A 25351-nucleotide genomic window follows, 5' to 3' on the forward strand; every position below is an offset into this window, starting at 1 on the left:
TTTCACATACAATATACAATATACAATGACATATAATTAGAGACACACATAATCTAGGTTTATTTATTTTTGAATTAAACACAGGAACAATCTTAACCGTTTGAGGCACTTTGAACTGGAGTATCATAATGCTAAAGGCAGAATTATGTATCTACTATGAAAACAATGCAGAAAACTACTTGATTCAAGACAGATTCCTAAATATAGGAAAATATGGAGTCAACTTTATGAGGATAGATTTTTGAATATGTACATTGTATTGTATATGTCATATGTGTAAAAATGTAGCATGCATTATATGCCCCACAAAAACAGCAGAAATGATCAGAAATTGGTTTACGGTAAGTTTTCAATACAACAACTTACCTTTTTCTTCTTTAACTAATTTATTCCGACAATGCCTAACGTGACAAAGCTTTGAGAAGTGGAGTGAATTAAAATATGACTTGATGGAGAACAGTGTAGCTCAAATCTTTGCTGCTGATGGAACACCATTTGTTCCATAACATGTCACATCTCTTCTTTCAACAAAACCTATACTAACTACATCCAAAATTTCTTGAACAAATAAATGATTCATGCATCATTTCTCTAAATGTCATAATACAACTCAAAATGAGTTAAAACGTTACAAGTGCAAATCTGAACAGTTCTGAATTTCTCAACAACAAAAAAATCTTCACATTTGGTTGACTGTCCATTTTTCAAACATCATGATTCAAGCATAGTACCATTAAACAGTGCTTACCACTGCATTGCTTTTAACTAGGCTAACGAGGCCACAATTGTTATAGTTAAAACCATTATAAATATATTTTTTCAAATTAATCCAGTTCAATAGCTAGGGTAAAATTATATTACCAGCATGGTTTATTTTATATCTCCCTATAAATCGCAAAAATGATAAAAGTTTGACTAAGCAACATATGCATATATGAATTATGTTCAGGCTATGGCATTTAAAGCACACAATAACATACTAATAATATGATCCATACTACTGTATTTGTTTGTTTGTTTGTTTAAAAAAAATGTGTTTACTATTGTTCTGAGGTCACAATGTGCCTATTTTGTGTGCTCCTGATCCGACATGTCACACTGCTGGTTTCTGTTGGTGACAAAAGTTAAATCTATATTGTAAAAAGAAAAAAGATGTTGATTCAACGTACAGTAGGATTGTGAGTTTGCTCAACAAACATGTTGTTGAGCAAACTCACAACAAAACGGTTGTGTGTGAAAATGTTGTTTAGCAAACTCACAATCCTATTGCAGCTGGTTGCCTTACAATTGTATGTTGAATGAAATTGTACTTTTTACAGTGTATTCGGGCAGTGCAATCGATTCATGCACCAAAGCCTTTAATATCTTGTCTCATCTCACACATCTTCCAGTATCCACAGAATATGGTCCTGGAAATTGAAAAATGGCTTTTCAGTATGATTACTGTACCACGTGAAGTTAATCATTCTTAAATCCACACAGAAGTCTTTCCGTTCTTTACAATGGTCGCAGCTTTCTCTGTAGTGGCTGATTTCGGCCTGGCTCCTTGGTTCTCCTGGGCTGTGTTGACCCTGTTCTGCTCTGCCATGGTGCCCCCAGACACTGGACTACTTGTCCTGGAGGTGGGCTGGTTCTTGTTAGTATTGTAGGTCTGGAAAGCCATGTCAAGCTGCTCTTGGGCCACCCGTAGGTGGCGGTGCAGGCTGGCCAGGTCTGAGGGGATGTTCTCGTCTGGACTGGTGCACTCTTGGTGATGTTCCAGGGCATTGTTGGCCATGTTCTTCTCATGGTGGGTGATAAGACTGTTGGGGATGATCCTGTTGGGCTTGTCTGACTTCATGACCAGGTTGTACATGGGGGGAGAGGTGGGGATGTTACGGGAGTACGGGTAGCTGTACGATGTCCGTCGCACCCCCTGGTTCCTCCTCTTGCGGAGAGTGTCCCGGAACTTTCCGATACCCAAGTGGAACATCTCGCAAACATTAAGGAGCAGGCAGAGGCAGCTGACCACGTACATGATGAGCAAGAATATGGTCTTCTCTGTGGGCCGAGAGATGAAGCAGTCTACCTTGTGGGGACAGGGCACCTTATTGCACACATAGAACGAATTAACATGGAAGCCATAGAGAAGATACTGGCCCACCAGGAATCCAATCTCAAATACAGCCCGGGACAGAAGCTGCAGAACGTAGATCCTCATCAGGCCCTCTTGCATGATCCGCCGGCGGCCGTCATGTTTCTGCGGCTTGGCCGGCTCCAGCTTGACCTCCTGGACTTCCACCACGTCCTCCTGGTAGATCATGGGCTCTGCATCATCGTCCTCATTCTCCAGCACCTCCTCAAGCGGGTGGCTCTCCCTCCACCTGTGGGCCTGAATGGGCTTCTTCCGGCGGTGGAACTTCCGGCGCTCCACCTCAGAAGCGCGGGCTATCTTGTGTATGGCATAGCCCAGGTACATGACAGAGGGGGTGGAGATCATGATGATCTGGAAGACCCAGAAGCGAACATGCGAAAGCGGAGCGAAGGCATCATAGCACACGTTGTCACAGCCGGGCTGCTTGGTGTTGCAGGTAAACTTGGTCTGCTCGTCCGAGTAGATGGACTCGCCCCCCACGGCAGTCAGCACGATACGGAATATGATGAGTACTGTGAGCCACACTTTCCCCACAAAGGTGGAATGGTTGTGGATCTCTTCCAGAAGACGAGTTAGAAAGCTCCAGCTCATGGTGGTCATAGAGGCTTTTCAACTAGAATCTGGGAACACAGAATAAGTATAATTAGGGGTTTGGTTCATTAAAACTTTTGCTTTTCTTTTAAAGGCCCAGTGCAGTCAAAAATGTGATTTTCTGTGTTTTATACATGTTTTCACAATATGAAGTTGGAATAATAGTGTTAAGTCAACAGGCGGTCAATTAGTTAACAGACCAATAAGAAAGAGGGTTCCAAAGCTCTCTGCCAATAACAACTAGTTTCTGGTTTTCCCCTCCCTACTCACTCCACTCTGACAGTTCTATCAAAATTCTCGAGAAATTGCTCTTTGCAAAAAAACTATTGTTGTTTCTTTTTAAGCATTTTAATTGAAAACAATCATAGTAAGGTAATTCATGGTTACCCAGAAATTATTTGATATTGAGATAATCCCAACATGAAGACAAAATAAATGCATTAAAATTATATATTTTCACACAACTTTTGCTATAATAAATAGTATATGATGCCAAAGTTGCTTGGTAAGGCAAGCTGAGGCATTTAATGATCCTCAGCCCATCAGCAGTCAAAATAATCCAATTAAATTCACACTACAGTGTCAACCAAGCCGTTGGACATGCAAGACCTCAGAGGGACACAACACAACAGACTAATGTTAATTAAAAGCAACAACTATGAAGATAATCCCTGGGCCCCGTTTGAAATGAATCAAATGATTAATAGACTGTTCCCACTCACTTCCATGTGCAAAAAAACAATGTCCTAATTTGGCTTTCTTGTATGTCCTTTCTTATACACTATAATTATTAAACGCATTCTTTTTTAAATAATGTTAATGATCAATTCAATTTAGCTAAAAACACACAAATGTTTTATGACATATCACACAAATTCCTACCAGTGTGACAATGATATAACTCATTTAAATTGTAATCCATTGCATAGGCTATACCTTAGACTAGTCAGACATGTACATACACAGTGAGGGGTACCTAACTTACTGTAAAGATTACTCAAAAGCTTCTACTATTCTCATATTATTTAATGATGCAGCTTCTGATGGCTGAATGAAGGGATAACTAGATTAATTCTCCCCAGGTTAAAGGAGTGTACTGAGTGATGCAGCTGGGTGATGTGAAGATAGGAGGCATATGGAGGAGGAGAGAGAGAACACATATGTGGAGGTGTCTCTGTGTGCTGGTCTCGGTATTCTGAGAGAGAATCCCTATAGGTTCCCTTGAACGTTGACCTGGGTCTCTCAGATCGGCTGTTGAATCTTAGTCTAGAGACGTCTGTCTACCTGTTAAATGTTTGTAATGTCTTAATGTAAATAGATTTTTTTGCAATCTCTTTTAATTTCTATGGACCCCATGAAGACTAGCTGACGCCATGACGTTAGTTAATGGGATCCTAATAAAAATTCAAATTCTAGAAGTCAAAAGTAAACCATCTATACCCCAGGATGTTGTCCCACTAGTGTTACTACTCCCCTCACACACAGAGCAGGCCGACTGCCCGCTTTGTGAGTTGATAGTATCATGACTGTATAGCAGTACTGTTTTCCCTGGCGTGGGACGTGCCATCTCCCCTGATCTCCCTTCGCTGCCATTTGAGTGAACACAGTGAACAGGAGAGGCTTGTTCATCTGTCTAGCTGCCACGAGGCCTGCCCTCCAGACCCAGTGCTGCTGCTTCAGTCTCACACTGAGGAGGGAGGGAGGATCAGCTAGCACCACATGGCCAGGCCACAGATGGCAGCTACTGTGGGTAACTCTTCATCTGCCCCAGGACCAGGGGTGTAAAAAATAGGTGGGTGAACCCTTATTTGAAACACTTACCTAGTGTAATAAGTTAGTAAACCGTATCTGTAAAATTACACTTCACTAAAGTAAGTCACTGCCTAGATCTTGAGGTAAGGCAGGTTTGTTTAACTGAAGCCCAATTGAGGATTATGGCTTGGCTTTATTATGAATAGTGCCCCAATTAGGGCTTGCTTTAGAGGTGGAACTGTATACAGCAATTCAGTGGTTTGTTGGTAGTTTGCAACATTATTTATTCAGTTGGTATTTCATACAGTTGAACTTGAAAAGGGAATATTTTTTTTGTAGCTTGTTAACACTACTCTTCCGCTGTGTGATATTGTACTGTTTTATTGTGGGGTCTCTAACATGTACTGTATATACCATGCTTAATGTCAGAAAGAGCAAGTTACCCATGCAAGAAAGCAATACACATGTTTTCATGCTCACAAGTCTGCTAACAGAGCCTTTGGGGAATAACAATATTTACTTTCTGTAAACAACATGTCTTAACAAAGTATTGTAAAAATCATGATTTGAGAATGCTGTATTAATGAACGCAATTACTATCTTTATGTGTTAGTTTTAATTGTAGGCATATCTTATTTCATTCCCTTTCCTAATATCAATTAATCTTGTAAATAGTGATTTCAGTATCTGGATTTAGCTGAAGGAAAAAACAACAGAGTGATATGACCAAAAAGATGCACTGTTATTATGTAGGCTATCTTTCCATTTCTGTATTACAACATATGCTTTGGGCTTCCATAGGGCTGAGGTCAATAGAAATTGGAGGCAGTTAATTCAGAAAGTGATTTTCATGTATCATTTTTTTTTTTGGGGGGGGGGGGGGATCTTTGAAATACTGTAAATAGCTTCTACTCCTCAGTTTATTGAGAAGTCATTGAAAATAGATACATTTTTAGTTAAGTTTACTTCATGAACTGACTGCCTTCAATTTGAATTGACCCCAGCCTTGTTCTCCCATTGAAGGCAATCGCACCTGAGGAGTGCAACTTGACTTGCCCTCAAGATCTTGACCTTGACCTTTGACCTGTGTCCTATTATGAATAACTAATGAAAGTTGTAGTTTATCACTTTTATTCATCATTGAACATGATCTAAACCAATATTTTGAACACGTCAAATATATTCCAAATCGTACAAGTCTGTATAAGGTGAAAACAATAACAAGAACTATACCTCAATATCTTACAACCGTAGAACAAGCATTTACAAGTCTTGTGTAAACAAGTTGCAGTAGCACATGTTGCTGTAATTGCGTGGAATTTCTTCTCTGGATTTAATCTCAATCCCCATTATTGCACAGGTTGCATGACCATCTGTCTCTCCAACTGAGAACCACTAATTTCAGAAATGAACAAATGTTGAGGTTGTAGCTGCCTGAGAGAATATACATGATAAAGAATTGCAAATAACTTGGTATCAGATGCAGGTGCACAACCTTGGTTTTAGAAGTGGGGGGGGACATATTATTATTATTTGTAAAAAAAAATATCCGGTCAGATAAACTCTCCAACAGCCTACCCGACCGCACGGAGGCGTCCGCATGGTCCTAAAGCACACCGTTGCCACCTTTTGTATCACATTCCAATGATAAAACTGGGAGAGACGTGTGTCACCCCGTCCCCACTGAAAGTTGTACCCCTGGTCAGAGGTGTATGTCAAGTTGAACTACTTTTTTTTTTGCTGCAAAATACGTTTTACACAGCAGGACTAAAGGATGCAGATGTTTGAGATTAAATTGTTGTCAGAGCGAGGAGGCATATTGGGCTTTAAAGTGATGAGCATAGTGATAGTGGAAAGGATTGATACATTTACGTATGGGAATATTTTTGACGATGTATCTTTTTTGACAATATTGCAATATAATTTTTGTGCTAGTTGGCTGTGCCAAAACTCCAATATTTTTCCTTCATTTACGTTTTAGTCATTTAGCAGATGCTCTTATCCAGAGCGATTTACAGGATCAATTAGGGTTAAGTGCCTTGCTCAAGGGCACATTGTCAGACTTTTTCATCGAGTTGGCTCAGGATTTGAACCAGTGACCTTTCAGTTACTGGCCCAAAGCTCTTAATTAATCACTAGGCTACCTGTTGCCCTTTATAGATTGTTCTCAATCTTATTTTTTAAATAGTGAGCCAATTTGTTTTCAGCACTTTTATTTTCCTGACTGATCAAAACTTGTTCTCATGGCTCTGTCTTGTCCCTCTGCAGAAGACACATGGTGAGCAATATGTTTGAAACATCGAATCGCAATAAAATCACAGCATCGAATTGCAATACAATAGAATCTTGAGAATCGCAATACATATAGAATCGTGAGAATCGCAATACACACCGTATCGGCACCTAAGTATCGTGATAATATTGCATGGTGAGGTCCCTGGCAATTTTCAGCCCTAGTTGAGCATATGGAACAAACCCCTTGAGTATTTCTAATAGACACTTATCTCAATGTTATTTATAAGCTATACTTTTACCCTGTGGATTTAAAACGGTGGTACACCTGGCATAACAGTTTCATTTTACATTCTACTTTTGCATTTAGCATTTTTACCCAGACACAGTTCTTGGAATTTCATATTGCATTTTCAGTCTATAAAAAATAACTATCATTCAAATTCAATCATTAACAATCAGAGACAAGTTCTTTATGGGTTGAAGTCAGCTTTCTATTTCCCAAATACAACACCTACAGTATGACAGTAGAAAATATGGTAACTGCAGAGATAGGCATCCTAGGGTTTGGAGAAAATTTTGACGGAGAACTGAGAAAACCCACCTGGAGAAGAAGTTGCACCGCACGCTCTGTTCAAACATAACTTTGTCCACATTTCCACGGCCATCTCTAGAGCTCCCGTGCATAGTCTCCACAACAGCAATGGCATGGAGGGTCCATCCTGATCCTGATCCTGATCCTGATCTGATGCCGTGACCCCCACTAGCTAACAACAACATTAGCTTCCCCACATAGTAAAAACATCAAACATCTTATAATAAGACTATATGTTATTACAGCATTTTCTGTCTATCCTCTCTCTTTTCTGTTTATCCACTGAGTGAGGACGGAACTGAACTCTTTCTCCTGTGAATGCCTCACATTCTGACTCGTGTCTGGTTTCTATTACGCCAGCCTTCTGCCCAAGAAGGAAATATAAAAAAGAGAAGAAAAAAATCTCTCCCTCCCTCCCCTGGCAAGTGACCCTCATCAGAAGGGTCAAACTTAAGGACATCTGACTGCAGTTTGAAATGAACACCCACCCAGCTGAGGGAGGCTTGTTAGTGGCAATACCCCCACCCTTTTCTTCCCCACCCACCCCCTATAGCTCAACACTGCTCAATACCCAGCCCCTATAGCTCAATACTGCTCAACACCTACCCACTATAGCTATACACAGCTCAATACCTAGCCCCTATAGCTCAACACTGCTCAATACCCAGTCCCTATAGCTCAACATTCCTCAATACCCAGCCCCTATAGCTCAACACTGCTCAATACCCAGTTCCTATAGCTCAACATTGCTCAAGACCCAGCCCCTATAGCTCAACACTGCTCAATACCCAGTTCCTATAGCTCAACATTCCTCAATACCCAGCCCCTATAGCTCAACACTGCTCAATACCCAGTCCCTATAGCTCAACATTCCTCAATACCCAGCCCCTATAGCTCAACACTAATCAATACCCAGTTTCTATAGCTCAACATTGCTCAATACCCAGCCCCTATAGCTCAACACTGCTCAATACCCAGCCCCTATTGCTCAACACTGCTCAACACCCACACCCTATAGCTCAACACTGCTCAATACCCAGCCCCTATTGCTCAACATTGCTCAATATCCATCCCCTATAGCTCAACATTGCTCAATACCCAGCCCCTATAGCAAAACACTGCTCAACACCAACCCCCTATAGCTCAACACTGCTCAACACCCACCCCCTATACCTCAACACTCGGTAAGTAACACACATGACAGCTCTCCATCTCTCTGCCACTTCTCTGATCTCAGCAACACATGGTTATCTCCACACAACTGCCTCTCCTCACCTCCCCATACCTAGGCTACCTGTACAGCTATAGTTCTGTATGTGATAGCTTGCCTTGAAAATGCACAATGTGTAAAGTAGCCGCATCTTCACAGTAGTTGGCATATGGCTAGTCATGCGTGTGAGTGCTCTCACTCTCTCTCTCATTCACACACACACACACACACATACGGAACAACTGTACTTCTACTTATATGTCATAATTATAACAGGTGTCCTCAATTGTAACAATCAACAATAGAGAAAGAGAGAGAGAGTGAGAGGGAGAGCCTGCTGGGATATCCACTCTCCAAAGTGCCACCCAGAGATAAAAACCACATTGCCTTACACCAGATTCGTTTGAATGTATCCAACAGGTACGCTCAGTCATATCAGATGTCCAAATATTTAGACGTTCCATCCAGGCGGATGGCCAAAGATGGGACTGGTGGACAGGTCCCACTCTGCCCTACGTTCCGCGTCTATTCCGACATGGTGTTTACGCTCAAGGCTTTTTGTCAGGCCGTAGAACTGGAACGCAATAGCACACAATGTTAAATAGTGCATGTGCCAGCTTTTTTCACATGACTAAAATAGCATCTATGTGTACAGTGGAAGCAAACCATGCCTTATTCATATTGTATTGTTCTCTGCCCATATTCTATATCCCTACTTCATAACTATTCAACCTGGACTCTGGGGTAGACCTAATATAGTAAACCTAAATCTGTCTCCCTCCATTTATCATGATATGTAACACTTTGTATGGTATGTATACATTTTTTGGGCTTAAGTAACCTTCTGTCTTATGTAAACATACCAAATGCAACATATCATACTTTTGAGAATAATTTGATTGTCACAGATTTACATCTACTATGTTACGTCCAGTCTTTAAGGCCAGGCTGAAATATTTGTATCCAAGGAGAAATCATAGTTCATATACATAAGTTGTAATTGGAAAAATCATTCCCCAATGTGCTAGCTATTGTACTCTATGCTATTTAATACTGTAAGTGACCTTGAGCTAAACTCAAATACCTTTGGTGCACAACAGTATAAAGAAAACAGTATCTGGCTAATGTTAAAATAAATGTATCTGGCCAGTGTTACAATGAACATATAGCTGTGTTGTGTAGTGACTTATAGTCTTCACCCGAAAGATACCTCAATGACGCCAATAATCATAATTAAATTAAGTATATCTGGATATAAAGCAGATGCAAGCCTTATCCATCTCTGTCGTTAGTATACTGGGGTGTGTGGGTAACAGATTTGTCATTTGTATCAACTGTAATTTGATGTTTCACATCAATGTTTTATTTCTGCTCAGACATCACTGGAAACCTCGGACGCAGGATTAGGGTTACTGGTCATATTTTTCATCTGGGGACAAGTATTTTCAGAAAAAAAGTAATTATTTAACAGTTCTTAAAGACAAACGTTGGCTATTTTTTCCTGTTGAAAAGCAATATCCCTGTCTAAATACAGTAATGTACACACACTTAAGGGGAACAACATATGTTTACACAACTGCAAACTTCAAGGAGAAGGCTATTCAAGGAGTTGATCTGATGTGATGGCATTGGCCTCCCCCCTGGCTTGCAGGAACAGTAGAAGACAAAAGAGGCCCACTTGAAATATACTTTTTTTTAAATTCAAGCATGAGAGTATGATATGGGAGTCCAGTGAAAAGTGATCCGACTTAAGAGAGAGTGGAGAGCTGTGTGAGAGTGTGGAGAGCTGGGTGAGAGTGTGGAGAGCTTTGTGAGAGTGTGGAGAGCTGTGTGAGAGTGTGGAGAGCTTTGTGAGAGTGTGGAGAGCTGGGTGAGAGTGTGGAGAGCTGTGTGAGAGTGTGGAGAGCTGGGTGAGAGTGTGGAGAGCTTTGTGAGAGTGTGGAGAGCTGGGTGAGAGTGTGGAGAGCTTTGTGAGAGTGTGGAGAGCTGGGTGAGAGTGTGGAGAGCTGGGTGAGAGTGTGGAGAGCTGGGTGAGAGAGTGGATAGCTGTGTGAGAGTGTGGAGAGCTGGGTGAGAGTGTGGAGAGCTTTGTGAGAGTGTGGAGAGCTGGGTGAGAGTGTGGAGAGCTTTGTGAGAGTGTGGAGAGCTTTGTGAGAGTGTGGAGAGCTGGGTGAGAGTGTGGAGAGCTGGGTGAGAGTGTGGAGAGCTGGGTGAGAGTGTAGAGAGCTGGATGAGAGAGTAGAGAGCTGGGTGAGTGTGGAGAGCTGGGTGAGAGAGTAGAGAGCTGGGTGAGAGTGTAGAGAGCTTTGTGAGAGTATAGAGAGCTGGGTGAGAGAGTAGAGAGCTGTGTGAGAGTGTAGAGAGCTGGGTGAGGGAGTGGAAAGCTGGGTGAGAGTGTGGAGAGCTGGTTGAAGGAGTGGTGAGCTGGGTGAGAGTGTGGAGAGCTGGGTGAGGGAGTGGTGAGCTGGGTGAGAGTGCTCAAGAAGAGAATCTTGGTTGAGACGTGAGGCTGTGTGAGTGAGTGGACAGAGTGGGGTGCTGGCTCTGAAACCAAGCCAGCTGGGCCTGAAGGACCCTCCCTCCAGAGGCCTTGCTTCAAAACATCCCCTCCTCCACACATCCCTCCCTCCCCCAATCTGACTGAGGAGATCTAGAGGAGAAAAGGGGATGCTGCTGGAATGACTGGAGCATTAGGAGTTCATCTAGCCAGCCATGTGCTGTGCTGTCCCTGGGGGAAGCAACACAGTCAGGCCATCACGTGGCTTCTTCTCCAAGTCGGATCACATGCACAGCTCCAAAATCTTGCTGCCATCCAAAAGACACAGATGGTCCAGTAACTAGCCTATTTATATACATGTTCTGGTTATTATAAGTTAGTCATTATATATTAAGTGGTGCTCACTCAGTTAATAACTAAGACAGTGTTTGAAACTTTCTGTTCAAGCTCGGCATTTAATGTAATCTCCAATTGAAAAAATGCCACTCAATTTAACCTCTACTGTGTCCCTAAACCGGGACGGTTGTTGCTCAATATGCAATAATGTGACTAGAAAACTTTGAATACAACAGCCAAATTTCCGAGACATGTCTTATATGGGCAGAAAGCTTAAATGATTGTTAATTTATCTGCAGTGTCCAATTTACAGTAGCTATTGCAGAAATACAATGCTATTGTTTGAGTATAGTGCACAACAACGGAACACTTTTATTACAGCAATTGGTTTGATACATTCACCTCTGAAGGTAAATGAATGTACTTACGTTCAGTATCTTGCTCTGATTTGTCATCCTGAGGGTCCCAGAGATAAAATATAGCATAGATTTGTTTGATAAAATAAATTGTATATTTAAATGTAGGATCTGGGTTCCACAGTTTGATCCCACTACTGTCTCTGACTCCTCCCTCCCGGCCATCTAGATGTGTGAAAATTTGTGTATTTTCTGTAGGGAAGCTAATGATCCATCAAATATGACATTCCTGGGAGTGTGTAAACTTAATTTTTGTATTATTATAGCATTTTTGTATGTTCTGTATAGTTATGTACTTGAAAATGTATAAATTGACCAATTCGGCACGTTTGCGCAAACTCCTGGCAGACTTGATACAAAATATTGTGTAGGGATGTAATTCTTCACTGGATCAGTCTGAAACGTTGCACACACTGCTGCCATCTTGTGGACAAAATCTAAATTACACTTAGGATCCTACCTTAATGTATGACCTTTCTCTTGCATTTCAAAGATAATGGATTTTTTTTTTTTTAAAACACGTTTTTTTGTTTGTATTATCTCTTACTAGATCTAATGTGTTATTCTCCTACATTCTTTTCACATTTCCACTAACGTCAAAGTGTTTCCTTTAAAATGGTATCAAGAATGTGCATATCCTTGCTTCAGGTTCTGAGTGAAAAAAAAGGGTCATATCTTTAAGAGGTTTTAAGGGTGTGATGGTAAACTGACAGAAAATGTAAGTTTGTGTTGGCTATCCCATCCAAGAATTGTATCTACTCAAAATAAAAGTACAAAATTATTTGTTGAGTTGACAAACAGATTCATTTTAGTGTGTCATCTTTTGCTGCACAAAATGGTGCATGCTGTTCAAACAACCCTTTACACAAGCATTTGATAAGCGCACACATATACAATGTATTTGTGAGACCCTAATGCTCAATGTCAATCAGTTATCACCTTCAAGAGGTCGTTGAGAGTTATGTCGTCTGTCTGCAGTGGAATTTAAATGATGCAACAACAAGGACAACAAGAAGTGAACATCTTGACAGCTTTCCTCTCCTCAGCCCTTTGCCAATGTCACCCAGACACAGAGAGTTTTTTCTCTCTGCAGAACTAAGTTAATGGGAGCCGACTGGGGGCCACAGAGGTCTGTGTTTTATGTAACAGATCAAGCACAGCCATGTGACTTGGATAGGGCCCCCCAGAGAAAAGAGTGACACAAGACACCAGAGAAAAGCATGCAACTCTATCGATGCTTGCCCCCCCTTTCCCCCACACCATCCAACTGCTCTTCCCAGGCAGCACAGAGCAGAGTGGGTTATATCCTATAGGCTTCCTGAGAGTGGTGGCAGTCCTCTCTCATTTGTTCACTTTTCTTTCCGTTTTTTATCCAAGCCTATTCTATCCTACCCCCTGGCTCTGTGCGTCCCGTGCCAGTTTGATGGAGGCTCCAGTCCACTGAAGCGACTGGGGATAAAGAGCCTAGAGGTGAATGCCAACATTATCCCAGAAAAACTTCCTTCAGCTGAGCTTGGACGTCTACTCTTAGTCAACAAGGCATTGCAATATAGTTGTGTAGGACGTGGTAACATATTGCACAAGATCCCTGACATTTTGCTGTACATTTATATAATATAATAATGTACATCTGATGTAGAACATAAATAGCCTGTAAACTTTGACTGCCCCAAACAACTTGAGAATTAATTGGAATGGTTGAAGTACTCTTCCTCCAATGAAACCCATGCTTATCATTACGTAAGAACTATGCATACGCTGTAACTCCTTACAATTTCTTAGAACAAACACGGACAAAGAGGACATTTCTACAACTACAGCCAAAAAGGATGTTCCAATAGAACATTGGGCCTGCTAAATATCTAACTGGAGGTTTTGATTGTATTGTGTTCAGATAGTATAAACACACTAAGAATGAAGTCTTCTCTATGCAGACATTCTGGACTAATGTATATTGAGACAGAACCTCTCGCCTGAAGACTGGCATTGCCTGTAGGGTTGACATGATGAGCAGACGTCCATGTCCCGTTAATGTTTATGTAAGTTGAGAGAAATAGTGGAAAAGCATATGCTGCTGTGTCTATTCTGGGGTCAGTAGGAAGTGATGTATCAGTGCTCTGTCTTTCAGGCAGATGTTGCACTTGGAGTGAGTGAGATGTAAGCCTAAGGACTGTCTTAAATTCAGTTTCTGCGGTGATTTTCTAAAAGTGATTTGTTTGTTCATTTAATGGATGATCCCAAAAATGTAATTAGTATTACCTGAGGTACACCAATCCTATTTTCTGCACGTTTGGTAGGTAGTATCTAGAAAGCATGTATTACCTCACCCACATACAGTCAGGTCCATAAATATTTGGAGTTATTATCATTATTTCTCTGTGCGCCACCACAATGGATTTGAAAGGAAACAATCAAGATGAGCAATTTGAGGATACTTACATCCAAATTGGGTGAATAGTGTAGGAATTACAGCACTCTTATGTGGTCTCCCCAATTTTAGGAGCTCAAAAGTAATTGTACAAACTTACATATTATGTCACGTTCTGACCTCTATTTCCTTTGTTTTTGTATTTATTTAGTATGGTCAGGGCGTGAGTTGGGTGGGCAGTCTATGTTTGTTTTTCTATGTTTTTGGGCAGTTCTATGTTTTCGGCCTAGTATGGTTCTCAATCAGAGGCAGGTGTCATTAGTTGTCTCTGATTGAGAATCATACTTAGGTAGCCTGGGTTTCACTGTTTGTTTGTGGGTGATTGTTCCTGTCACTGTGTGTGTTGTCACAGGATAGGCTGTATAGGTTTTCACGTTCCGTTTGTTGTTTTGTAGAGTTAAGTTATTTCATGTATCGTTCAGTTTCCATTAATTAAAGAACATGAGTAACCACCACGCTGCGCTTTGGTCCGCTTCTTCTCCTCCTATAGACGAACACCGTTACAGAATCACCCACCACAACAGGACCAAGCGGTGTGGTAATGGGCAAAGGAAAAAGCAGCAGCAGGAGCAGCGCGAGGAGGTATGGACATGGGAGGACGAACTAGACGGTAAAGGACCTTGGGCTCAGCCAGGAGAGTATCGCCGCCCCAAGGAAGAACGGGAGGCGGCGAAAGCGGAGAGGCGCTGGTATGAGGAGGCAGCGCGGCGTCGTGGATGGAAGCCCGGGAGTCAGCCCCAAAAATTTCTTGGGGGGGGGCTAACAGGGAGTATGGCTACGCCAGGTAGGAGACCTGAGCCAACTTCCTGTGGTTACCGGGGGGCTAGAGAGACCGGGCAGGCACCGTGTTATGCTGTGGAGCGCACGGTGTCCCCAGTGCGGGTGCACAGCCCGGTGCGGTACATTCCAGCTCCGCGTATCGGCCGGGCTAGAGTGGGCATCGAGCCAAGTGCCATGAAGCCGGCTCTACGCATCTGGTCTCCAGTGCGTCTCCTTGGGCCGGCTTACATGGCACCAGCCTTGCGCAAGGTGTCCCCGGTTCGCCTGCATAGCCCAGTGCGGGCTATTCCACCTCGCCGCACTGGCAGGGCGACCGGGACCATTCAACCGGGTAAGGTTGGGCAGGCTCGGTGCTCAAGAGCTCCAGTGCGCCTGCACGGCCCGGTCTATCCGTCACCACCTCCACACCCCAGCCCTCCGGTGGCAGCTCCCCGTACCAGGCTGTCTCTCCGGCCCATCCGTCCAGAGCCTTCCTCCTCTCCAGCGCTGCCGGAGTCTCCCGCCTCTCCGGCGCTACCAGAGCCTTCCTCTCCAGCGCTGCCGGAGTCTCCCGTCTGTCCGGCGCCTCTGCCGGAGCCTCCCGTCTGTCCGGCGCCGCTGCCGGAGCCTCCCGTCTGTCCGGCGCCGCTGCCGGAGCCTCCCGCCTGTCCGGCGCCGCTGCCGGAGCCTCCCGCCTGTCCGGCGCCGCTGCCGGAGCCTCCCGCCTGTCCGGCGCCGCTGCCGGAGCCTCCCGCCTGTCCGGCGCCTCTGCCGGAGCCTCCCGCCTGTCCGGCGCCTCTGCCGGAGCCTCCCGCCTGTCCGGCGCCTCTGCCGGAGCCTCCCGCCTGTCCGGCGCCGCTGCCGGAGCCTCCCGCCTGTCCGGCGCCTCTGCCGGAGCCTCCCGTCTGCCCAGCGCCGCCAGCGCCGCCCGTCTGCCCAGCGCCGCCAGTGCCGCCCGTCTGCCCAGCGCCGCCAGTGCCGCCCGTCTGCCAGGAGCCGCCAATGCCGCCCGTCAGCCAGGAGCCGCCCGTCAGCCAGGGGCCGCCAGTGCCGCCCGTCAGCCAGGGGCCGCCAGTGCCGCCCGTCAGCCAGGGGCCGCCAGTGCCGCCCGTCAGCCAGGGGCCGCCAGTGCCGCCCGTCAGCCAGGGGCCGCCAGTGCCGCCAGTCAGCCAGGGGCCGCCAGTCAGCCAGGGGCCGCCAGTGCCGCCAGTCAGCCAGGGGCCGCCAGTGCCGCCAGTCAGCCAGGGGCCGCTAGAGCCCCTCCGCCCGGAGCAGCTGCCCCTCTGTCCCGAGCAGCTGTCCCTCTGTCCCGAGCAGCTGTCCCTCTGTCCCGAGCAGCTGTCCCTCTGTCCCGAGCAGCTGTCCCTCTGTCCCGAGCAGCTGTCCCTCTGTCCCGAGCAGCTGCTTCACCTCTGTCCCGAGCTGCCCCTCTGTCCCAAGCAGCCCCTCTGTCCAGTGGGGTCATTGAGAGGGGTGGGCATGGTGAGTAAGCCACGGAGGCGGACAATAAGGCGGACTGAGACAATGGCGAAGTGGGGTCCGCGTCCCGCGCCAGAGCCGCCACCGCGGACAGACGCCCACCCAGACCCTCCCCTATAGGTCAAGGTTTTGCGGCCGGAGTCCGCACCTTTGGGGGGGGGTACTGTCACGTTCTGACCTCTATTTCCTTTGTTTTTGTATTTATTTAGTATGGTCAGGGCGTGAGTTGGGTGGGCAGTCTATGTTTGTTTTTCTATGTTTTTGGGCAGTTCTATGTTTTCGGCCTAGTATGGTTCTCAATCAGAGGCAGGTGTCATTAGTTGTCTCTGATTGAGAATCATACTTAGGTAGCCTGGGTTTCACTGTTTGTTTGTGGGTGATTGTTCCTGTCACTGTGTGTGTTGTCACAGGATAGGCTGTATAGGTTTTCACGTTCCGTTTGTTGTTTTGTAGAGTTAAGTTATTTCATGTATCGTTCAGTTTCCATTAATTAAAGAACATGAGTAACCACCACGCTGCGCTTTGGTCCGCTTCTTCTCCTCCTATAGACGAACACCGTTACATATTAATACATTCAATTGTGAGTTTTTATACTTGGTTGCAAATCCTTTGCAGTCAATGACTGCCTGAAGTCTGGAACCCATAGACATCAACTGCAACACTAACTCAAAAAAGTTCTGGGACACTGTAAAGTCCATGGAGAATAAGAACCCCTCCTCCCAGCTGCCCACTGCACTGAAGATAGGAAACACTGTCACCACTGATAAATCCACCATACTTGAGAATTTCAATAAGCATTTTTCTACGGCTGGCCATGCTTTCCACCTGGCTACTCCTACCCCGGTCAACAGCACTGCATCCCCACAACAACTCGCCCAAGCCTTCCCCATTTCTCCTTCTCCCAAATCTGCTCAGCTGATGTTCTGAATGAGCTGCAAAATCTGGACCCCTACAAATCAGCCGGGCTAGACAATCTGGACCCTTTCTTTCTAAAATTATCTGCCAAAATTGTTGCCACCCCTATTACTAGCCTGTTCAACCTCTCTTCCGTGTCGTCTGAGATTCCCAAAGATTGGAAAGCAGCTGCGGTCATCCCCCTCTTCAAAGGGGGTGACACTCTTGACCCAAACTGCTACAGACCTATATCTATCCTACCATGCCTTTCTAAGGTCTTCGAAAGCCAAGTCAACAAACAGATTACCGAGCATTTCGAATCTCACCATACCTTCTCTGCTATGCAATCTGGTTTCAGAGCTGGTCATGGGTGCACCTCAGCCACGCTCAAGGTCCTAAATGATATCTTAACCGCCATCGATAAGAAACATTACTGTGCAGCCGTATTCATTGATCTGGCCAAGGCTTTCGACTCTGTCAATCACCACATCCTCATCGGCAGACTCGACAGCCTTGGTTTCTCAAATGATTGCCTCGCCTGGTTCACCAACTACTTCTCTGATAGAGTTCAGTGTGTCAAATCGGAGGGTCTGCTGTCCGGACCTCTGGCAGTCTCTATGGGGGTGCCACAGGGTTCAATTCTTGGACCAACTCTCTTCTCTGTATACATCAATGAGGTCGCTCTTGCTGCTGGTGAGTCTCTGATCCACGTCTACGCAGACGACACCATTCTGTATACTTCTGGCCCTTCTTTGGACACTGTGTTAACAACCCTCCAGGCAAGCTTCAATGCCATACAACTCTCCTTCCGTGGCCTCCAATTGCTCTTAAATACAAGTAAAACTAAATGCATGCTCTTCAACCGATCGCTACCTGTACCTACCCGCCTGTCCAACATTACTACTCTGGACGGCTCCGACTTAGAATACGTGGACAACTACAAATACTTAGGTGTCTGGTTAGACTGTAAACTCTCCTTCCAGACCCATATCAAACATCTCCAATCCAAAGTTAAATCTAGAATTGGCTTCCTATTTCACAACAAAGCATCCTTCACTCATGCTGCCAAACATACCCTTGTAAAACTGACCATCCTACCAATCCTCGACTTTGGCGATGTCATTTACAAAATAGCCTCCAATACCCTACTCAACAAATTGGATGCAGTCTATCACAGTGCAATCCGTTTTGTCACCAAAGCCCCATATACTACCCACCATTGCGACCTGTACGCTCTCGTTGGCTGGCCCTCGCTTCATACTCGTCGCCAAACCCACTGGCTCCATGTCATCTACAAGACCCTGCTAGGTAAAGTCCCCCCTTATCTCAGCTCGCTGGTCACCATTGCATCTCCCACCTGTAGCACACGCTCCAGCAGGTATATCTCTCTAGTCACCCCCAAAACCAATTCTTTCTTTGGCCGCCTCTCCTTCCAGTTCTCTGCTGCCAATGACTGGAACGAACTACAAAAATCTCTGAAACTGGAAACACTTATCTCCCTCACTAGCTATAAGCACCAACTGTCAGAGCAGCTCACAGATTACTGCACCTGTACATAGCCCACCTATAATTTAGTCCAAACAACTACCTCTTTCCCTACTGTATTTAATTTATTTATTTATTTTGCTCCTTTGCACCCCCATTATTTTTATTTCTACTTTGCACATTCTCCCATTGCAAATCTACCATTCCAGTGTTTTACTTGCTATATTGTATCTACTTTGCCACCATGGCCTTTTTGCCTTTACCTCCCTTATCTCACCTCATTTGCTCACATTGTATATAGACTTGTTTATACTGTATTATTGACTGTATGTTTGTTTTACTCCATGTGTAACTCTGTGTCGTTGTATGTGTCGAACTGCTTTGCTTTATCTTGGCCAGGTCGCAATTGTAAATGAGAACTTGTTCTCAACTTGCCTACCTGGTTAAATAAAGGTGAAATAAAAATAAATAAAAAACTGCTGGGTTTCTTCCCTGGTGATGCTCTGCCAGGCCTTTACTGCAGCTGTCTTCAGGTCCTGCTTGTTCTTGGGGTGTTTTGCTTTCAGTTTTACCTTCAGCAAGTGAAATGCATGCTCAATTGGATTCAGGTCAGGTGATTGACTTGGTCATTGCAGAACATTCCACTTCTTCGCCTTAAAAAAGTATTGGGTTGCTTTCGCAGTGTGCTTTGGGTCGTTGTCCATCTGCACTGTGAAGTGCCATCCAATGAGTTTTGAAGCATTTGGCTGAATCTGAGCAGAGAATATAACCCTAAACACTTCAGAATTCATCCTGCTGCTTTTGTTAGCAGTCACATCATCAACAAATACAAGAGAACCAGTTCCATTGGCAGCCACACATGCCCACGCCATAACTCTACCTCCACCATGCTTCACATATGAGGTGGTAAGCTTCAGATCGTGAGCAGTTCCTTCCCTTCCCATACTATTCTCTTCCCATTATTCTGGTACAAGTTGATATTTGTCTCATCTGTCCATAGGATGTTGTTCCAGAACTGTACAGGATTTTTTAGATGTTGTTTGGCAAACTCTAATCTGGTCTTCCTGTTTGAGGCTTACCAATGGTTTACATCTTGTGGTAAACCATCTGTATTTACTCTGATGAAGTCTTCTCTTGAATGTTGACTTTGACACAGATAGGCCTACCTCCTGGAGGGCGTTCTTTATCTGGCCAACTGTTGTGAAGGGTTTTTTCTTCACCAGGGAAAGAATTCTTCTGTCATCCACCACAGTTGTTTTCCGTGGTCTTCCAGGCCTTTTGGTGTTCCTGAGCTCACCAGTGCGTTCTTTATTTTTAAGAATGTACCAAATAGTTGATTTGGCCACACCTAATGTTTTGCTATCTCTCTGATGGTTTTGTTAAGATTTTTCCACCTAATAATTTTTTGCTTCACTGGCAGTGACAGCTCTTTGCCACCCTTGAAATCAACTCTAGACTTTTTTTCTGCTTACTTGTAAATTAACTAATGAGGGAATAACACACACCTGGCCATGGAACAGCTGAGCAGCCAATTGTCCAATTACTTTTGGTCCCTTGAAAGGGGGGGACCACATATAAAAAGTGCTGTAATTCCTACACCGTTCACCCGATTTGGATGTAAATACCCTCAAATTAAAGCTGAAAGTCTGCACTATTTCATTTAAATTCCAATATGCTGTGGTAGACAGCTAAAATAATAATAACTTGGTCAATGTCCAAATATTTATGGACCTGACTGTATGTTAAAACAAGTGCTTAATACTGTCTGCTTGGTACGGACCATGTCTCTCGATTGTATAAAACACACTCTAAGCCGCTTCATGTAAAACTGCATGAAAAATGCCAGAAAAGCACCCAATTGTCCATTCACCTGGGTTCTGAGGTGAAAGCACCAGTCAATTTATTCTGAGACGTTCTAGCTTCAATGAGGCAGCAAGAGAAATGCTTTGCTGATTTTCATGCAATATTTTTGCATTTGAAAAAAAGTTAGCCTTTTTAATCTCAACATTAAGATGTGATCTGTCTAGAATAAATGATTAGATGATTAGAGATGTTTGTAACATTACTAGCTGACCATCAGTCATCTTTATGTGAGACATAAGGTACACATCACAACCTTTGCGGTTTTTAGAGTCAATGCAACTGAGGAAAAACTAAATTGCTACCTAGAAAAGTGCCCTTTTTGTCAACTCCGTAAAACATGTTCTAAATCTAGAAGAACATGCCAAATGCTAACAACATTAGACCTGGAACATTATATAACATTATGTATAAAACAAAACAACATTTGGATATTCGTATTTCATATTTGAATAATCTAATGTTAGAATTAAACAATCAAGGTTTCAAACACTTGTTGTACCATACGTTTAAGAATGAAAAGCCTTTTATGGCATCTGACAGAGTTGACAAATCCATTTTTTATATTTCATGAAGACGGAAAAAAAATAATTAGGAGGTTGTGTCTTTACTTGGTGTGTTAGCTGATACTTTGGTCTATATATAAAAAATATAAAAAATATAAAGAAAACATTTTGTGGGGAAAAAAGTAGATTGTCCAGACTTTCAATAATCCCTGATATATTTCATCGATGTGCTCTAAAATAGACTGCATGATTATCAGGTCACCAGAAGAATCACTCTACACAACTTCCCCTTAAACCAAACCAAGCAACAAATAAGGTCCGTAATCTTTGACATTATCTTGTCATAACTGCCATGTCATGGGGTGGACCCAGGCCAGGCCCAAAGAGTAGCAGACCTATAAAGGGTAATTTTGATTTCTGTAGCAGAGAAATGCTCAGTAAAACACCACCCCCAGAACTCTTAGTACTCTAACAACCTGCAGTGTAAGAGGCAGAACCAGTAACTCAGTGAACTTCAGCCACTGGCAATGCTACTGCAGGCCTAATATCATATCAGCCAATACTTCCTAGTTGTAGCTTTGCCATGCAGTGTTGTCTCATGCAACAATAGCTGACACCAGAACTGCATATCTATGGCTCTTGCTCCTGCCACCGTCTAAGTGATATTTCATGACTAACGCTGTAATAACGAGATCAAGGTGTTGAAGTCAGCTCGTTAGTGCTGATTTATGGTTTTTATGTAGACTATGTTTGATAATAAGATAATACTGAGTTTTGACTAGTACTATCTCTCGATTGGTCCTGTTTCCTAGTTTTCCCGGTGTTGACCATTCTGCCTGCCCTGACCCTGAGCTTGCCTGCCGGCCTGCACCTTTGCCCCACCTTTCTGGATTACTGACCTTTGCCTGCCCTGAGCTTGCCTGCCATCCTGTACCTTTGCCCCACCTATCTGGATTACTGACCTCTGCCTGCCCTTGACCTGCCTTTTGCCTGCCTCTGTTTGATTAATAAACTGTTACTTCGACGTCGTCTGCATCTGGGTCTTACCTGAAACGAAATAAACTCAAAGAAGATATGCTGTGTATAGACTCATTGACATCCCATTACTAATATTGAATCGCGTGTTATTAAATTTGATAGGGTACAAAAATCCTATTTATCCTGGTGTATTCACAGGAAGGGATAGAATATGCCCCTTTCTGTATACAAAGAACAATCTTATTTCTTAATGCAAGAGGTCATATTCATTGTCACTGATACAGAATGTAATTTCTATACAAACGTGTGTAAGCAGGGTGTAATTTCCCCACCATATCTGGTTTTGACAGTGGATGTTTTAAACCACTAGGTGGCATCCATGTATCTGAATGGTTGTGCGTGCACACGCTGTCTCAGGGTAGTAGGCCACTCCAACAATATGACAAAAGGCTCTCTATTGTATCACTACACAATCCTTAGCCTAGCATGTAACAAATGCTACAGTAAAAGTGTGGTCAGAATTAGGTAATCAGATCCAGCCTACTTTGTAAGTGAATTGACAAGCTTTTGTTCTACTAGGACCGTAGCAACACTGTAGGGTTTCATGGGACACAATATTTTTTTTTTCACTAGTTACACATTTACATCAGAAGTGGATGCAAACAGACAGGGTAACATATTAGATATACTTAAATAATGTGTTGAATCTGATAGCTTAGCCTATGGTGCATCTATCACACCGTCAGAGCCTCCTTTGTTCTTACATAGCAGAAACCACCTTTTTTCCACATTTGTAAGCTGAGCATATAAAATGTATTGTATATTTTATGCATAATTAATTAAAAGATATCACATTTGGCCATCAGTGCCCGCCCAATAGAAAGTAGGTGCATGACCCTTTGTATAGCAGCCCATTCCTTTTTTAAATATGGGATCGGTATTTTATGACTTACAGAAGGTATTTTGGTTCAGACTTACAGAAGGCATCAGGTGTTTGGCTTGAGGTGAGTCTACACTGATCATCTTCACCCCAGTATGACACCGCATGTAAAACTTTGAGTAAGGCTGGTAGCCTAGTAACATGCAATAGTCACTGTAGGAATGCCAGCAGAATAACAAATATGAATCTGAATAGATTTAGTTGCCATTGAGTAACTATTACTCTGTCAACACACAGCACATGTCTAGGGGTTTGGCCATACTGAGAATGTTTATTACATACCAACTATCAATGAAGTCATTGAACAGGACCATGATATTATTGAAATACCCCAATACAGCAGCAATGTCCGGCTGAAAAGTATTTGGATAGTAGTCTCATTACAATGAAAAATTATTTGAACTTTCTTTCTGGTTCAAGTGTGATTCAGGGTGACAAGGTGAATGACCTTGTTGCTAATCCACTTTTGTAGTGTGCCAACAGTTAACTGGAGGATGACCTGATGTACCCTTTAACGGGCTGACGACACAAGTCACCCTTTAACTCAGGTTGACATTTATTGCCAAGAGTCCTACCCTAGAGGCAGAACAAACTGTAAGAACAAGATCATTTCTAAAAAGATTATGCTGATTTCATTTTTTTTAAAGTCCCTTTGATAAAATTTTGATAAAAGTGACTTTTTTTGAATGAAATCAGCATAATCTTTTTAGAATGATTTTGTCATTACTGTCAGCGATTCGGTGCAGAGTGAAAGCAGAGTCAGGCGCAGGACACATGTATAGAGTAATCCAACTGAGTTTACTCAAAGAATAACACAAAATTCCAAATAGGAACATACCATACAACACAACTCTAACACAAACACAACCACTAACGACATGAACAATCACAGACAGAACAGAAATGTTTGTCAGATGGTTAAATAGGGAATGTAATGAGGGAATGTAAAACAGGTGTGTGTGTAATCAGACAAAACAAAAGGAAACAGAAAAATGGATCGGTAGTGACTAGAAAGCCGGTGACGTCGACCGCCGAACACCACCTGAACAAGGAGAAGGGCCGACTTCGGCGGAAGTCGTAAACAATTACACTTTGATGCAAAGTAACTTTTTTGAATGAAATCAGCATAATCTTTTTAGAAATGATCTTGTTATTACAGTTTGTTCTGCCTCTAGGGTAGGACTCTTGGCAATAAATGTCAACCTGAGTTGAAGGGTGACTTGTGTCATCAGCCCGTTAAAGGGTACATCAGGTCATCCTCCAGTTATCTGTATGCAGTGTTCAGGAATCATGGCCATTAAAGACATGATAACACAATGCAATAATGATAATACAATAACTCAAGGAAGATACGTGATATATAAACTCATTGACATTCAATTACTAATATTGAATTGGTGGTTATTAAATTTGATAGGGTACAAAAATCCTATTTATTCTAGTGTACTCACAGAAAGGGAAGAGAATACACACTGTGCTGTATACAAATAACAATCATATTCCTTAATGCATAGTTGGGAAGGACCCATAAGTAAGCATTTCACTTTTAGTCTACAGCTGTTGTTTACAAAGCATGTGACAAATAAAAATTGATTTGAGTGGTTTACGCTAGATGGGCCAGCTGCAACGTCAAAATTGTCAATATGTAAAAAATTCATGAAAACAAAAATGTGTTTTTTGGTCTTAGGCATTAGAGTTAGCATTGTGGTTAAGATTAAAGTTAGGGTTAGGTTTAAAACAGATGTTATGGCTGTGCCAGCTCTTGACCACCCTGCAGAGCAGCCTCCAAGGCAACATTGATTGATTGTAGTCTGCAGTTCGAAGGTAACTGACATACAGAAAAAGTAACAACACTCAGCTGTACTTCTCCTTTGACTGTAAATCCTGTAAATGATATGGTCTATAAGAATCCAAGAAAGCTTCTTTGGAAATAACATGCCAAAATGTACCGGTGTGACCACTGCCCAGAGGGCAGCTGCCTGATCTGCCTGGTGCCCTCATAATTAGAATACCTAACTTACAGTACATAGCATTACATAAAAATACATCAGAAGACCCCTGAGGTAAAACAAGAGCATCACAAATGGATAACAAATAAAGAAGGCACACCTACCTCTCCATGGGGCCAGCTAGGTTTGACCAGACTAGTATTCTTCACAGTGGAGCATCCTGGGACGACTTCCAGAGACATTGCTCAGCTTTGCTGAGGTTCGGAAACAGGATGAGAGAGAGAGAGAGAGACAATGGCTCATTTTTCTT

The 25351-nt window shown here is 43.3% G+C and overlaps 1 protein-coding gene across 1 annotated transcript; it reads right to left on the bottom strand.

Annotated features, from left to right (window-relative positions):
• Positions 1 to 1213: 1213 nt before the first annotated feature.
• On the bottom strand, positions 1214 to 25351 carry LOC139386913 (gap junction protein gamma 2). The gene is made up of 2 exons (XM_071132794.1): positions 25206 to 25351; positions 1214 to 2754 (listed from the first exon to the last, which is right to left on the bottom strand). Exon 2 carries the CDS (start codon positions 2732 to 2734, stop codon positions 1469 to 1471), a length of 1266 nt encoding a protein of 421 aa, XP_070988895.1. The 5' UTR covers positions 2735 to 2754; positions 25206 to 25351; the 3' UTR covers positions 1214 to 1468.

This window comes from Oncorhynchus clarkii, chromosome 28 (assembly GCF_045791955.1).
Source record: "Oncorhynchus clarkii lewisi isolate Uvic-CL-2024 chromosome 28, UVic_Ocla_1.0, whole genome shotgun sequence".
Taxonomy (NCBI): domain Eukaryota; kingdom Metazoa; phylum Chordata; class Actinopteri; order Salmoniformes; family Salmonidae; genus Oncorhynchus; species Oncorhynchus clarkii.

Excerpts from the sequence above, each read along its gene's own strand:
- LOC139386913 (XM_071132794.1), bottom strand. The coding sequence starts at position 2,734 with ATGACCACCATGAGCTGGAGCTTTCTAACTCGTCTTCTGGAAGAGATC.